General features: G+C 45.7%; 3 protein-coding genes and 1 long non-coding RNA gene across 6 annotated transcripts in view; 3 read left to right on the top strand and 1 right to left on the bottom strand.

The window, feature by feature from the left end:
• Window positions 1–15,825, bottom strand: part of LOC126992790 (uncharacterized) — a 36,018-nt gene that overhangs the window by 1,843 nt on the left and 18,350 nt on the right. The window contains exon 2 of the long non-coding RNA XR_007747052.1: window positions 4,855–4,952. This is a non-coding gene — a long non-coding RNA (uncharacterized LOC126992790). The remainder of the gene's footprint in view (window positions 1–4,854; window positions 4,953–15,825) is intronic.
• LOC126992787 (spore coat protein SP70-like) lies at window positions 3,047–5,997 on the top strand. Its single transcript, XM_050851591.1, has 2 exons — window positions 3,047–3,122; window positions 4,558–5,997. Exons 1-2 carry the CDS (start codon window positions 3,075–3,077, stop codon window positions 5,548–5,550), a joined length of 1,041 nt encoding a protein of 346 aa, XP_050707548.1. The 5' UTR covers window positions 3,047–3,074; the 3' UTR covers window positions 5,551–5,997.
• The window catches only part of LOC126992786 (peritrophin-44-like), a 26,752-nt gene continuing 16,947 nt past the window's right edge, over window positions 6,021–15,825 (top strand). The window contains exon 1 of one of the 2 annotated variants that reach the window (XM_050851590.1): window positions 6,021–6,466. In XM_050851590.1, the coding sequence (XP_050707547.1) occupies window positions 6,404–6,466 (63 nt within the window). In that variant the 5' untranslated portion in view covers window positions 6,021–6,403. The remainder of the gene's footprint in view (window positions 6,467–15,825) is intronic. The other variant, XM_050851589.1, reaches the window with a different exon arrangement.
• Window positions 11,706–15,825, top strand: part of LOC126992785 (fibrillin-1-like) — a 21,067-nt gene continuing 16,947 nt past the window's right edge. Inside the window, exon 1 of one of the 2 annotated variants that reach the window (XM_050851585.1) lies at window positions 11,706–11,869. In XM_050851585.1, coding sequence (XP_050707542.1) covers window positions 11,783–11,869 — 87 coding nt within the window. In that variant the 5' untranslated portion in view covers window positions 11,706–11,782. Of the gene's footprint in view, window positions 11,870–15,724; window positions 15,824–15,825 lie in introns of those variants that run through there. The other variant, XM_050851587.1, reaches the window with a different exon arrangement.

Here is a 15,825-nt window from a genome sequence, read left to right as displayed (position 1 = left end):
TTGTTACAGTAGAGGAAACAGTTCAAGGGCAAAAAAAAAAAAAAAAAAAAAAATGAAACTAATGAAAAAAAAAAAAGCCCGCTACTCACTGCTCCTACAAAAGAGTTAAGAGGAGTGGCCGAAAGATTGGTCAGTTTCTGTAGGAGAGGTGTCTTGATGGAGGTTGTAGTGTTCCTCTTACGATGGTGACGGGACGCTTAACCAGGTAGCAGCGACGGGCCAAATTTGTGGCTTTACCGTGTAGCAGCGACGGGCCAAATTTGTGGCTTTACCGTGTAGCAGCGACGGGCCAAATTTGTGGCTTTACCGTGTAGCAGCGACGGGCCAAATTTGTGGCTTTACCGTGTAGCAGCGACGGGTCAAATTTGTGGCTTTACCGTGTAGCAGCGACAGGCCAAATTTGTGACTTTACCGTGTAGCAGCGATGGGCCAAATTTGTGGCTTTACCGTGTAGCGACGGGCCAAATTGTGGCTTTACCGTGTAGCAGCGACGGGCCAAATTTGTGGCTATACCGTGTAGCACCGACGTGCGAAATTTGTGGCTTTACAGTGTAGCAGCTACGGGCCAAATTTGTGGCTTTACCGTGTAGCAGCGATGGGCCAAATTTGTGGCTTTACCGTGTAGTAGCAACGGGCCAAATTTGTGGCTTTACCGTGTAGCAGCGAGGGGCCAAATTTGTGGCTTTACCGTGTAGCAGCGACGGGCCAGATTTGTGGCCTTACCGTGTAGCAGCGACGGGCCAAATTTGTGGCTTTACCGTGTAGCAACGACAGGCCAAAGTTGTGGCTTTACCGTGTAGCGACGGGCCAAATTTACGATATGGCAGCGACAGGCCAAATTTGTGGCTTTACCGTGTAGCAGCAACGGGCCAAATTTGTGGCTTTACCGTGTAGCAGCGACGGGCCAAATTTGTGGCTTTACCGTGTAGCAGCGACGGGCCAAATTTGTGGCTTTACCGTGTAGCAGCGACAGGCCAAATTTGTGGCTTTACCGTGTAGCAGCGACAGGCCAAATTTGTGGCTTTACCGTGTAGCAGCGACGGGCCAAATTTGTGGCTTTACCGTGTAGCACCGACGGGCCAAATTTGTGGCTTTACCGTGTAGCAGCGACGGGCCAAATTTGTGGCTTTACCGTGTAGCAGCAACAGGCCAAATTTGTGGCTTTACCGTGTAGCAGCGACGGGCCAAATTTGTGGCTTTACCGTGTAGCAGCGACAGGCTAAATTTGTGGCTTTACCGTGTAGCAGCGACGGGCCAAATTTGTGGCTTTACCGTGTAGCAGCGACGGGCCAAATTTGTAACACCATATAAACCACCCCAAATAGATGATACATAATATGATCACAAATGCTTCGATATATATTATGAAATGGTTTGTGTGAGGGTGATTTTTTCTCATTTTTCTCGCTTTGAGGGACCATTAAGAAACATGATCCCCGCTGCTGCTGCTTCCGGGTTAAGGGAAGCGATGTTAGCATACTGATCATCGGCTTAGCGTCTCCGTGGAGCAGTGGTCAACGCCCCTGGCTACCCCTCCGCGGGCCTGGGCAGTCAGCGTGCATTTCACCCAGCTGTCCATCCTCCCTTACGGGCTGGTCGATAAATGGGAAACCTGGGGAAGGTAAACTGTGGCAAGCCCATGTTTGACGTTGGCGCTATGCCTCGCTGTGTGTTAGGGTAGAGTAGGGTAGGACTGGGTGAGGCTGGGGAAGAATAGTGTGTGTGTGTGTGTGTGTGTGTGTGTGTGTGTGTGTGTACAGATAATGGACCCACCCCCAGGTAATCTAAATTCGAGACAGGTGAATTTAGTCCATCCCCTTGATATCGTATACTTGTCGCCGCCGGTTTTTTTTTTTTTTTTTTTTTTTGGGGGTGTGTGTGTGTGTGTGTGTGTGTGTGTGTGTGTGTGTGTGTGTGTGTTTAATGCCAACCCTGAGTCCCCAGGGATGTTGAGGCGCTCCCAGCTTTCACCCGAGGGGGGGGGGAGGGGGGGAGGGGGGGGAGGGACCTTGAATGAAATATAGAGCCCAAAACGTTACCTCTTTCTTCTTAATACCTTTTCCTCCTCCTCCTCCTCCTCCTCCTCCTCCTCCTTGCTATATACTATACTGCACTGAAAATTAATGCATTAAGCCAATACTTTGCTCGGGTTCATGGCGAGAAACGCAGAGTGCAAGACGCCGGGTAATGTTGTCCCTGTGTAACACGATGGAGAGGCCTCGCCTGGAGTGTGCGGTGCAGTTCTGGTCCACCAATTACAGGATGGACATTGAATTGCTGGAGAGAGTTCAGCGACGCGCTTCGGAAATGATTCCCCCCTTGAGGACTCAGCCGCCTGAATAACGACCCGGGGAAGCAGAGGGTCGTATTTTAAAACATTTCGTCGCCCAAGTTCACATATTTGACATGGCTTTCGTAGGAGCTGTAGGCCTTTCCAGGGGTAGTTTTATGATCCTGGTGGTAGTTTGACCCTTCCTCTGTGCCATGAACCTTAAAAAACACTTATGAAAACCCGATTGATCCCCTCTTTGACCTTTAGAAATAGTTGATGTGAGAAGCGTGGTGTCTTAAAATACAGCTCGAAGTGTTCAGTAACATCGACCACTCCAATTCAAGAACTGGAAACGACGGTCTGCCGATTCAAAGGAGGCGGTGTAGCTCAGACAACGGCAAGGGTCTCTTCTCAGTCAGACTCATCCGCCACGGCAACAACCTTCCCGCCAAACCATCAACTCCTTTAAAAATCCCCTCTACCGTTACTTCGTTGCCACAGGAGTGAAATGAGCGCACGTACCGAAGTGCTTTCTTCTGCGCGGGTGTCCTGTTATGAGCCGATGAGCTTGCTGTTGCCTGCCCCATGTTTCCAGGTTCCCTCCTCTGCTATACTCATCTTCTCTATACTGAATCCTTGCATCATCATCACCATCATGACCGGAACCACTTACGAAACAAGAGATAAGTGTGTGTGTGTGTGTGTGTGTGTGTGTGTGTGTGTGTGTGTGTGTGTGTGTGCAGGTGTGTATATATAGGCGTGCGGGCGGACTGGCAGACATTCACCCATAGACACACTCAGGATGAAGAGACTCAGTGTGGCGGCGGCTGTTGTGCTGATGCTGATGATGGTAAGTGTGTGTGTGTGTGTGTGTGTGTGTGTGTGTGTGTGTGTGTGTGTGTAGGAACAACCCCTCACATAACTATTGCTTAAATGACACTCTCATAAGCAGGTCTGGGTGCGAGAGGGATTTAGGGGTCTTAGTGAGCTCTGATCTCCGTCCAAGGGCACAATGCATTCAAGCTAGAAATCGAGCTAATAGGGTACTGGGATTTATTTCAAGGAGCGTAAGCAACAGAAGCGCCGAAGTCTTCCTCAAACTATATTTAGCATTAGTTAGACCTCATCTTGACTATGCGGTTCAGTTCTGGTCACCTTACTATAGAATGGATATCAAAATGTTAGAATCGGTGCAGAGGAGGATGACTAAGATGATTCAGGGGTTGAGAAACTTGCCATACGAGGAAAGACTCAAACAGTTAAACTTGCATTCTCTAGAAAGGCGAAGGGTGCGTGGAGACATGATCGAGGTTTATAAATGGATGAAGGGCTTTAATAAGGGAGACATTCATAAGGTTTTGTTGGTAAGAGAACCGGGTAGGACACGAAATAATGGGTTTAACCCGGTAGCAGCGACGGGCCAAATTTGTGCCATGATTTAAACCCCCCAAAATAGATGATACATAAACTCATCACAAATGCTTTGATATATATTATGAAATGGTTTCTGTGAGTGATGATTTTTTCTCATTTTTCTCGCTTAGAGGGACCATTAAGACACATGATCCCCGCTGCTACCACAGGGTTAATTAAACTGGATAAATTCAGATTCAACAGGGACATAGGCAAAAATTGGTTTACAAACAGGGTGGTGGATGAGTGGAATAGGCTTAGCAGTCATGTAGTGAGTGCCAATACAATTGTCACATTCAAAAATAGATTAGATAAATTCATGGACAGCGATATTAGGTGGGGTTAGATACACGGGAGCTACACGGGAGCTTAGGTTCAGAGGAGCTGCCTCGTACAGGCCTACCGGCCTCTTGCAGACTCCTATGTTCTTATGTTCTTACGTGTGTGTGTGTGTGTGTGTGTGTGTGTGTGAAGAGGAAAGACAGAGACAAATAGACAGATAGACAAAAAAGCAAACAGACCGAGAAACTCAACACACACACACACACACACACACACACACACACACACACACACACGTAGAGACACATACTGTTACGTAAAATAAAATCACGATGAAACTTTGGAATGAAACTTGGTCACTGTTTTGCTGCCTCCTTGTGCCCAACCCTCCCCCTCCTTCACCACCACCACCACCTCCACCACATCACTCCCATCGCTCCACCACCACCACCACCACATCACTCCCATCGCTCCACCACCACCACCACCACCACCACCACATCACACTCATCTCTTCACCACCACCACCACCACATCACTCCCATCGCTCCACCACCACCACCACCTCCACGCTCTCTTTTCCCCCACAGATGCTGCCCCGGGGGGGGTCTGCCCTGGAGGTCTCCATCTCCCCCCTGGCGTCGTGTGAGCCTGACTGTACCGGCATGGCCACCGGCGACAAAGTTGTCGACCCCAAAAACTGCACAAATTACTACTTCTGCTTCAACGGCCAACCGGCGCCGCACCCGAACAGCTGCGGCAACACTAGCCACTTCGACCCGGCCACCCTTGAGTGTGTGGCCGGTACGGATTGTGAGCCCGTGTGTGGTGGTGGAGGCTCGGGCTGCGCCATAACCTGCAACGCTACCACGACGGTGGTCGCCAACCTCTTCGACTGCTCCACCTACTACTTCTGCACCCCCGGCGGTCCCGTGTTGGCGGAATGCTCTGCTGATTTCCCCTACTTCGACGGCAGCAGCTGCACCTACGACGAGTCTGTCTGCTGCTCCCCTTACTGCGACGTCAACTGCGACGGCTCCGCCCTCGCCATCGTGCCGGACCCCAAAGACTGTGGCTCGTTCTACGTGTGTGAAGAAGGCGTGGAAGGCGATCCCGGCGAAGAGTTCAAGTACTCCTGCGGCGCCGGGAAGTACTTCAACATAGCGCTTGGCAATTGTGAGGCAGGCGACCCCAACTCCTGCACCACACTGTGCGACGCCGCCACGGGGGGAGAGAACGGGGACTCCTCCTCCACCTCCACCACCACCACCACCACCACCACCACCAGCTCGGGCGGCGGCGGTGGCAGTAGCAGCGGTCCAACCAGCGGCGGCGGCAGTAGCAGCGGTCCAACCAGCGGCGGCGGCACCACCACCACCACCACCACCGGTGACTGCGTGACCACCTTCACCTGCCCCGCGGCGGGTGATTTCCCCGCCTGCCAAACCTGCCAGCCGGAATACTTTGACTGTGCCGGCGCGGGCGTGCCGGGCGTGATGACCACCTGCCCCGGTGACAATGTCTTCAACCCCACGCCAGGCTTCGGCTTCTGTGCCCTGCCCGGCAACTGCCCCTACCCCTGATGCCCCCATACCCCCCTCCCCTACCCCTGATGCCCCCCTCCCCTACCCCTGATCCCCCCATGCCCCCATCCCCTACCCCTGATGCCCCCATGCCCCCCTCCCCTACCCCTGATGCCCCCATGCCCCCATCCCCTACCCCTGATGCCCCCATGCCACCCTCCCCTACCCCTGATGCCCCCATGCCCCCCTCCCCTACCCTTGACCACTCATGACAAAGTGAATACCCTCAGTAGCTCATCAGTGTGGGAGGGAGTTCGTGTATATTGTTAACAGGAGCTGCCTTGTATAGGTCAACCGGTCTCTTGCAGACTTCTTACGTTCTTATGTTCTTATGTTCTTATATATGTACGTGCGTACGTATGTAAGTACTGTACGTGGTGTGCGTCTTCCCACGACATGTATCATTCCTGTCTTGGTTGGTAATAATAACTGCTGCCGCTAAACCTTGCCGTTGTTTCTTTGGCGTTTTCTTCCCGGCCCAGCTGTTCATCCTCCCTTCGGGCTGTCGATAAATGGTGAACCTGGGGAAGCCAAACCGTGCTAATACCGGATTTCTCACCGGCCCGTGTCCCGGTGACTGGTTCTTACGCCCTCACGCTCAAAGGGCCGCGTGGCGCCGAGCATGTTGAGCCACGGGTGTCCTGTAACGAGCCAATAAGCTTGCTGGTGCCTGCCCCATGTTTCCACGTTTCCTCCTCTGCTATACCTCTCTTCCCACCCTTGAACCCTTGCGTCACCCTCATGTCCGAGGCGAGAGATAAGTGTGTGTGTGTGTGTGGGGGGGGGGCGTGCTTGCGTGTGCGTGCCGCTGTGTATATATAGGCGTGCGGCGGAGACTGGCAGACACTCACACATGGACACACTCAGGATGAAGAGACTCAGTGTGGCGGCGGCTGTTGTGCTGATGCTGATGATGGTAAGTGTGTGTGTGTGTGTGTGTGTGTGTGTGTGTGTGTGTGTGTGTGTGTGTGTGTGTAAAACTCACTCACCACGGCCTGATCACGTGTTGGACTCGTAATCGCCAGCAGGTACCCTCCCAACGTGCCCAAGTGCTCATTATTGTCGATCTCAGGGCACTACCAGGACCTCACACACCCCACACCCCATCCCCCTTGCTCAAGGGGGGACAGAACTACTCCTAGTTAACGGAAAGATTCCGGCCTGAGATGGCTCGAACCGCCGCCCTGTCAGACCCTGAAGCCTTGCAGCGCAGCGCTCTAATCAGTTGCGCCACGGGAGAGGTTATTGTGTGTGTGTTTTTTTAAGTAAGTAAGTAATGTTTATTGCCATAATATACACACATTGATATATACATATAAATATAATTATAATTCTGGCAACGAATCTAGCCTGTCAAGCCGAAGCTTCCCGACAGACTGTATATTTATTTCATTGCACTATTAATATCTTTCTAAAGGTTGCAGATAGCTCCCAACCATAAAGCTAAATACAAATATACAATAAATAACAACATTAACTATAATACCAGATGAAGTTATAATAGTTATATCTAAAATGTTAACTATAATAACAACTACAACAGCATCAACAATAATAATAATAATAACAATAATAATAATAATAATAATAATAACAATAATAATAATAATAATAATAATAATAATAATAATAATAATAATAATAATAATAATAATAACAATAATAAAAATAATATGGACAATAGTACTATGCAATTCACTGATTAGATTTAATAATGTAAATTTGTGTTCATGTTTCAGGAATAAATTATAATTTTAACCGTGATTGTTTTGGATTGCAAATAAGTGTGTTTTTACTGACTTTAAATAGAGAGAAATTATTACTATTAAGGAGATTTTTTATTTCTACTGGCAAAGAATTCCAAACTTGAGGTCCTGAGCATAAAATACTATTTCTGAAAAGAACTGTCCTGAACTGTGGAGAGATAAGGTTTATATTGTTCCTGCGCGTATTATACAATGTATTAATAACTTGAAAAGGATGAGTTCCATGCATCAGTGCGAGGTTTTTATAAATAAATAATAGTAGAAAATAACAATGAATGTTTTTAAAATTAAGAAATCTATGTGTGGAAAATACGTTATGTGTGGAATCAAACTTGTTCATATAAAACATACACCTAAATATCTTATTTTGAGAAACCTGAAGATTTTTAAGAAAGGAAGGCCACGTACACGCCCACACAGATACACAATAAATGAGATGCGGGTAACAAAGTGTATAATAAATACTGATAAGTGCTTCTTGTGTAAGGCTATTTCTTATTCGATACAGTATGCCACATATCCTAGATAGTTTATTTGCAACAGAATTAATTTGGTATTTCAATTGATATTTTGATCTATGAAAACGCCCAAAACTTAGTATAAGAAACTCGTTCAAGTACTTTTCCTTCAAGTGTTATAGGTGGCATGTTAGTAGTGACTGATCGGTTTTGAAAGATAATGTATTTTGTTTTAGTGATATTTAACCTTAACTTATTATGTTTAAGCCACATATTAATTGAATTGAGCTCATTATTAATGTTTATATGCAAACTATTTATATTTTTATCATCTAATAGTAAATTAGTGTCGTCAGCATAAATGGTATACTTAAATTTATTACTAGCATTGACAATATCATTAATATAGATGAGAAAAAGTATAGGTCCTAGGATAGATCCTTGCGGTACACCCTTGTTCATAGGCTTGAAAGAAGAATATTTAGAATTACAGTAAACAGCTTGAAATCGATTTGTTAAATAATTTTTGAATAATTCTAAAGGAACTCCCCGAATCCCAAAATTACTAAGTTTACTTAAAAGAATTTTATGACATAGCGAATCAAAAGCCTTAGAAAGATCTAAAAAAATTCCAACTAAATAATGTTTCTTTTCCAGATATTTATACACATTATTGGTAAACTGAAATATGGCCGACTCAGTAGAGCGCCCTGGTCTAAAACCATGCTGACAATTCGAAAATAAATTATTTTTCTCAAATGTGTGTGTGTGTGTGTGTGTGTGTGTGTGCAGACAATAGATCCAACACCAAATAACCTAGAATTCAGAATTAGTGAAGTTTATCTCATTAATCTGAGTTTTTCGTACGCTTGCCCCCCCCCCCCTTTAATCCGCCCCCACTCCTCCCCTCCTCCGCCTCGAGTCACCCACCCCACCCCTCGGCGAGAGAGAGAGAGAGAGAGAGAGAGAGAGAGAGAGAGAGAGAGAGTTTTTTTTTGGCTTGATTCTTTCTCTTGCTTTATTATTAGTATTAGTTTTTTTTTTTTTTTTTTTTTTTTAAGTCGTTGCCTGTTGCGCCGGTAGGCATCTTCCTGGTGGGGCCTGATGGTCGGCCCAAGGCTTCTTCCAAGTGGGGCCTGATGGTCGGCCCAAGGCTTCTTCCAAGTGGGGCCTGATGGTCGGCCCAAGGCTTCTTCCAAGTGGGGCCTGATGGTCGGCCCAAGGCTTCTTCCAAGTGGGGCCTGATGGTCGGCCCAGCCCGTTCTGGCGCAGGCGAGAGTTTATAGTGGCGCCATCTTGCATTGGCTCATGCTGCCCCCCGGAACTCGTTCTTGATTCGCTTGGACGGCTTCCTCTAGAGTCCGGGTTGACGGGTGGTCTTCAGGACAGCATGTGGGTAGTTTTAAGCCACTCGGCGGTGACTGAAAAATCCGAGTGGTAGCGTGGGGATTCGAACTCGCGTCGTCCATCACGCGGTGAATGTGAGCCCAGTATGCTACCACCTACGCCACCGCCTACCCTGGTAATGGTATTAGTATTGGTATTAGTATTGGTATTATAATTAGTATTGGTATTAGTATTAGTATTAGTATTGGTATTAGTATTTTTTTTTTTTTTTTACAGCAAAGGAGACAGCTCAAGGGCACAAAAAAGTAAACATTAATAAAAAAAAAGCCCGCTACTCGCTGCTCCTAAAAAGAATCCAAAGAGGTGTCCGAAAGATAGGTCAGTTTCGGGAGGAGAGGTGTCCTGATACCCTCCTCTTGAAAGAGTTCAAGTCGTAGGCAGGAGGAAATACAGATGAAGGAAGATTGTTCCAGAGTTTACCAGCGTGAGGGATGAAAGAGTGAAGATGCTGGTTAACTCTTGCATAAGGGGTTTGGACAGTATAGGGATGAGCATGAGTAGAAAGTCGAGTGCAGCGGGGCCGCGGGAGGGGGGGAGGCATGCAGTTAGCAAATTCAGAAGAGCAGTCAGCGTGGAAATATCGATAGAAGATAGAAAGAGAGGCAACATTGCGGCGGAATTTAAGAGGTAGAAGACTATCAGTATGAGGAGGAGAGCTGATGAGACGAAGAGCCTTTGCCTCCACTCTGTCCAGAAGAGCTGTGTGAGTGGAGCCCCCCCACACATGAGATGCATACTCCATACGACGGCGGACAAGGCCCCTGTATATGGACAGCAACTGTGCAGGGGAGAAGAACTGGCGGAGACGGTACAGAACGCCCAGCCTCGAGGAAGCTGATTTAGTAAGAGTTAGTATTAGTATTAGTATTAGTATTGGTATTAGTATTAGTATTGGTATTAGTATTAGTATTGGTATTAGTATTGGTATTAGTATTAGTATTAGTATTGGTATTAGTATTAGTATTAGTATTGGTATTAGTATTGGTATTAGTATTAGTATTGGTATTAGTATTAGTATTAGTATTGGTATTAGTATTGGTATTAATATTGGTATTAGCATTAGTATTAGTATTGGTATTAGTATTGGTATTAGTATTGGTATTAGCATTAGTATTAGTATTGTTATTGGTATTAATATTAGTATTGGTATTGGTATTAGTATTGGTATAAGTATTTGTATTAGTATTGGTATTAGCATTAGTATTAGTATTGTTATTGGTATTGGTATTAGTATTGGTATTAGCATTAGTATTAGTATTGTTATTGGTATTGGTATTAGTATTGGTATTAGCATTAGTATTAGTATTGGTATTAGTATTGGTATTAGTATTGGTATTAGCATTAGTATTAGTATTGTTATTGGTATTGGTATTAGTATTGGTATTAGCATTAGCATTAGTATTAGTATTGGTATTAGTATTGGTATTAGTATTGGTATTAGTATTGGTATTAGTATTGTTATTGGTATTAGTATTAGTATTGGTATTGGTATTAGTATTGGTATTAGTATTGGTATTAGCATTAGTATTAGTATTGTTATTGGTATTAGTATTAGTATTGGTATTGGTATTAGTATTGGTATTAATATTGGTATTAGCATTAGTATTAGTATTGTTATTGGTATTAGTATTAGTATTGTTATTGGTGTTAGTATTGGTATTAGTATACTCACTGTTGTCTATCATTTTCGGGTTTTGTAAACTGAGGGAGCAGGCCGGTACAAAGGCTGCAGTCACTACCAAACAGGGCGACTCTCCTGAACCAAAACAGACCAAGACTGGGTAAGCTAAACTGTGGTAACCCACTGGCCCGTGTTGGCTTAATGGGTCTCTCCCACCACAAGCTCGAAGGGTCACTTGGACAGGGATGAACTCTGAGCTCCACAGTCATACATAGCTGAAGTATATGCTCCCATGACACACACACACACACACACACACACACACACACACACACACACACACACACACACATGGCATGCAAACACACACGCGTTAACCCTTTTCTACCCTCAGCTAATGTGGTTTTTCAGAATCTATGGAAAACGTTTTTGTCTTCAATTTTTTTTATATTGTGGAATCTGTTTTATATGGTTGGCTAATAAAATCCACTGGAAAAGTTTTTTGATGTGTGTTCCTGAAAGTCATGAAGAACAAGAATATATCCGTGAGTATTAGTTAATATCACAGTCCTTTGTTTTATTCGAGAAATTAAAGGCAGTGCAAACACTCTCAAAAAAGGAGAAGTAAAACACACCTGTTTTGAATTCTTTCAGTAAGTTCCAATTGGCTTTCACTAAATTTTGAGAGATGGCATAATATTCTGTTGCCAAGCTCTTTTCCTGTTCCATGAGCTGGAGCCGTTTCTCTCCTGGTCCATCTCCCGCAGCAAACAACACAGGAAGGCAGGTGTTTGTGTCTCAGCGAGGTCACTGGGTTCCGCTCCTAGCATGTCATACTCCGCCCTTAGCTGACTGGTGGTTGTTGTGCGAGATGAATCAAAGCCAAGGGTGGACGCTACCAGGAGCGTGGGAAGGTGAAAGGTGCTGGCGTTTAGGGCCAGCAGTTGTGGGTGGAGGGAAACACTGTTGGACGGAAGCCAATGTCGCACACGGCCAAAACACAAGGGAGGCCGCGTTCTGTCGAGATGCCTGGCGCCCAAATGTTTTTGGTAGAAGGCGACACTGATGTGAGTTGTGGATTAGGCTCTAACGTTGTGTGTGTGTGTGTGTGTGTGTGTGTGTGTGTGTGTGTGTGTGTGTGTGTGTGTGTGTGTGTGTGTGTGTGTGCACGCGTGAGAAAACGGAACAATAAAATCTTAAGTCTGGAGGCCACGGAGACGGAGACACACAAACAAAATGAGGAAATTTTTTAACATAGAACATTGATTACGAACAAAAAAGTCACCGATAACACGGCTGACTTGACGGCACCTGAACCGCCTGCTTGGGAAGGGGCGCAGGTGTGCGGGGGCCGGGGGTGGGGGGGGTGGAGGTTGACGCCAGAGGGGGGCGAAAGAGAAGGGGGAACTGTGCGCCCTCCTCCCTTTTCTCCTAACACGCTGGATTCTTGAAGGCAGGCATCAGGAATCATCTTTCTCAATCCGAAATCCTCCGCCACGGCAACAACCTTCCCGCCAAGCCATCAACTCATTAAAAACACGCATCGACCGTTACTTCGTTGCCACAGGAGAGAGCTGAGCGCACGTACCGAAGTGCTTCCATCTGCGTGGCTGTCGAGCATGTTAAACCACGGGTGTCCTGTAATGAGCCAATGAGCTTGCCGTTGCCTGCCCCATGTTGCCACGTTTCCTCCTCCTCTGCTATAGCTATCTTCTCTAAACTGAGTCCTTGAATCACCATGGTGCCCTGAATGACCCACCAACGGGAGATGAGTGTGTGTCCGGCTGCAGACAAACAGACTCTCCTACAGACACACACAGGATGAAGGGTCTCGGTGTGGTGGCGTCTGCTGTGCTGGTGGTGTTGGGGGTAAGTGTGTATTTCACCACGGAATGATCACGGGTTGGACTCGTAATGGCCAGCAAGTATCCTTCCGAGTAGAGCAACTGTAAGGCTCATTAGTCGATTTTTGGGCACTGCCAGGACACCATACACCACACACCCCATCCACCTTGGTCATGTGTGTGTGTGTGTGTGTGTGTGTGTGTGTGTGTGTGTGTGTGTGTGTGTGTGTGTGTGTGTGTGTGTGTGTGTGTGTGTGTGTGTGTGTGTGTGTGTGTGTGTGTGTGTGTGTGTGTGCTTCTTTGGAAGGAGCAAAGAGAGACACAGACAGACAGACAGGCAAACATATAAAGACACACACCGAGAGCCCCAACACACACACACACACACACACACACACACACACACACACATACCGCCTAGCGCATCGATATTACCTTTTCCTACCTACCTCCTTTGCTACTACTACTACTACTACTACTACTACTACTACTATTACTACTACTACTACTACCACAGCTACTAGTAGTTTTTGTATTGTCCCTACCACAGCTGTTATTACTGCTGGTCTCATCGTTACTATTACTTAGGTAGGCAATACTTGTTGATGTCATACATTCTAATACCACAGAGATTATGTATTTGGGATCACATTTATGTATGTAACCGTAAATTAGACGCTGTTTATATTGTATAGTATTAGTATTGGTATTAGTATTGGTATTAGTATTGGTATTAGTATTAGTATTAGTATTGGTATTAGTATTGGTATTAGTATTAGTATTAGTATTGGTATTAGTATTAGTATTGGTATTAGTATTGGTATTAGTATTAGTATTAGTATTAGTATTGGTATTAGTATTGGTATTAGTATTGGTATTAGTATTAGTATTGGTATTAGTATTGGTATTAGTATTGGTATTAGTATTAGTATTGGTATTAGTATTGGTATTAGTATTGGTATTAGTATTGGTATTGGTATTAGTATTAGTATTGGTATTAGTATTGGTATTAGTATTGGTATTGGTATTAGTGTTAGCATTGGTATTAGTATTGGTATTGGTATTAGTGTTAGTATTGGTATTAGTATTGGTATTAGTATTGGTGTTAGTATTGGTATTGTTATTGGTACTATTAGTATTGGTATTAGTATTAGTATTGGTATTGGTATTAGTATTGGTATTAGTATTGGTATTAGTATTGGTATTGGTATTAGTATTGGTATTAGTATTAGTATTGGTATTAGTATTGGTATTAGTATTGGTATTAGTATTGGTATTAGTATTAGTATTGGTATTAGTATTGGTATTAGTATTGGTATTAGTATTGGTATTAGTATTAGTATTGGTATTAGTATTGGTATTAGTATTAGTATTGGTATTAGTATTGGTATTAGTATTGGTATTAGTATTAGTATTGGTATTAGTATTGGTATTAGTATTGGTATTAGTATTGGTATTAGTATTACTATTTTCTTTTCACATTTCTTTCATCGTAAGTTAAAAAAAATTCAGTCATTTTTGTTTTTTCTTTACTTCGTTTCCATATTATTATTTATTATCAGTTACATTTTTGTTTCCTCTCACCCTAATGCAAGAGTTAAGGAGCGGGACAGACTCTCTCACCTCCGGGTTTCGGTTACTGTCGTAGTTGTGACGTTTGAGGTGATGACGAGGGAGCTGTTGAGGTCTGGGGAAGGTGGACGTTGGAGGCATACGCTGTAGCTCCACGGTGCGTCGGCGCCCAATTCCGTCACCTTGGGCTTGTTTAGGCTCGGGATCATCACCTCGAAATACTGAACCTTGGCGTTGTTGGAAATTTTGAAATATACAAAATTAACGAAAGCAAACCTTCTCCTTCTCTGCTATACCTATTCACTTCTTTTTACGTCTTCGCCTGTGGCACCGGTGAAGCTTTCTTCATAGGGCCTGATGGTCAGCCCCAGCCCGTTGTGGCGCAGACAAGTGTTTACAGTGGTGCCAGCCTGCAATGGCTCATGCTGCCCTCCGAAGCTCATTTTTGATCCTAGAATCTAGAGTCCGGGTTGAATATATCTATGAATATTAGTTAATATCACAGTCCTTTGTTTTATTCGAGAAATTAAAGGCAGTGCAAACACTCTCAAAAAAGGAGAAGTAAAACACACCTGTTTTGAATTCTTTCAGTAAGTTCCAGTTGGCTTTCACTAAGTTTTGAGAGACGGCATAATATTCTGTTGCCAAGCTCTTTTCCTGTTCCATGAGCTGGAGCCGTTTCTCTCCTGGTCCATCTCCCGCAGCAAACAACACAGGAAGGCAGGTATTTGTGTCTCAGCGAGGTCACCGGGTTCCGCTCCCAGCATGTCATACTCCGCCCTTAGCTGACTGGTGGTTGTTGTGCGAGATGAACCAAGGCCAAGGGTGGACGCTACTAGGAGCGTGGGAAGGTGAAAGGTGCTGGCGTTTAGGGCCAGCAGTTGTGGGTGGAGGGAAACACTGTTGGACGGAAGCCAATGTCGCACACGGCCAAAACACAAGGGAGGCCGCTTTCTGTCGAGATGCCTGGCGCCCAAATGTCATTGATAGAGGGCGACACTGATGCACCCAAAGCAGGCAGTACTCAGCATATGATGCAATGCTAAGGGTGAACACACCCCATACAAATTTCCCGCGCTTTTTAGTCGACACGGCGCTACATCTAGCAGGATTTGGCAGTGTTGGCGCAGGCGATCACTCTCGGGCGCCAAGGCTGGCGAAGAATGGGTGGTTGAAGTACGGCCTTCCTCGCCGACACGATCGCTAAGCGTAACTTCGCCAGGCATTCGTCGACCTTGGCAGACGGTCTTACAGTACGGCCACTCGGCGGTGACTGAAAAACACCAGCTTGCGGCACCGGGCGGGGCATGAACCCACGTCGTCCTGAACGCGGCGCCGTCGCGCCATCCACTCAGCCACGGCCTCCCCTCCCCACCTCCCTATTCACCGAAACGCCTATCAAATGAGAGATAAGAGTGTTTGTGTGTGTGTGTGTGTGTGTGTGTGTGTGTGTGTGTGTGTGTGTGTGTGTGTGCTTGTGTGTTTGTGTGCGTGCCGCTGTGTATATATAGGCGTGCGGCGGAGACTGGCAGACACTCACACATGGACACACTCAGGATGAAGAGACTCAGTGTGGCGGCGGTTGTTGTGGTGATGCTGATGATGGT

Source organism: Eriocheir sinensis, unplaced genomic scaffold, assembly GCF_024679095.1.
Source record: "Eriocheir sinensis breed Jianghai 21 unplaced genomic scaffold, ASM2467909v1 Scaffold50, whole genome shotgun sequence".
Lineage (NCBI taxonomy): Eukaryota > Metazoa > Arthropoda > Malacostraca > Decapoda > Varunidae > Eriocheir > Eriocheir sinensis.
This window is presented reverse-complemented; position numbering and strand designations above follow the sequence as displayed.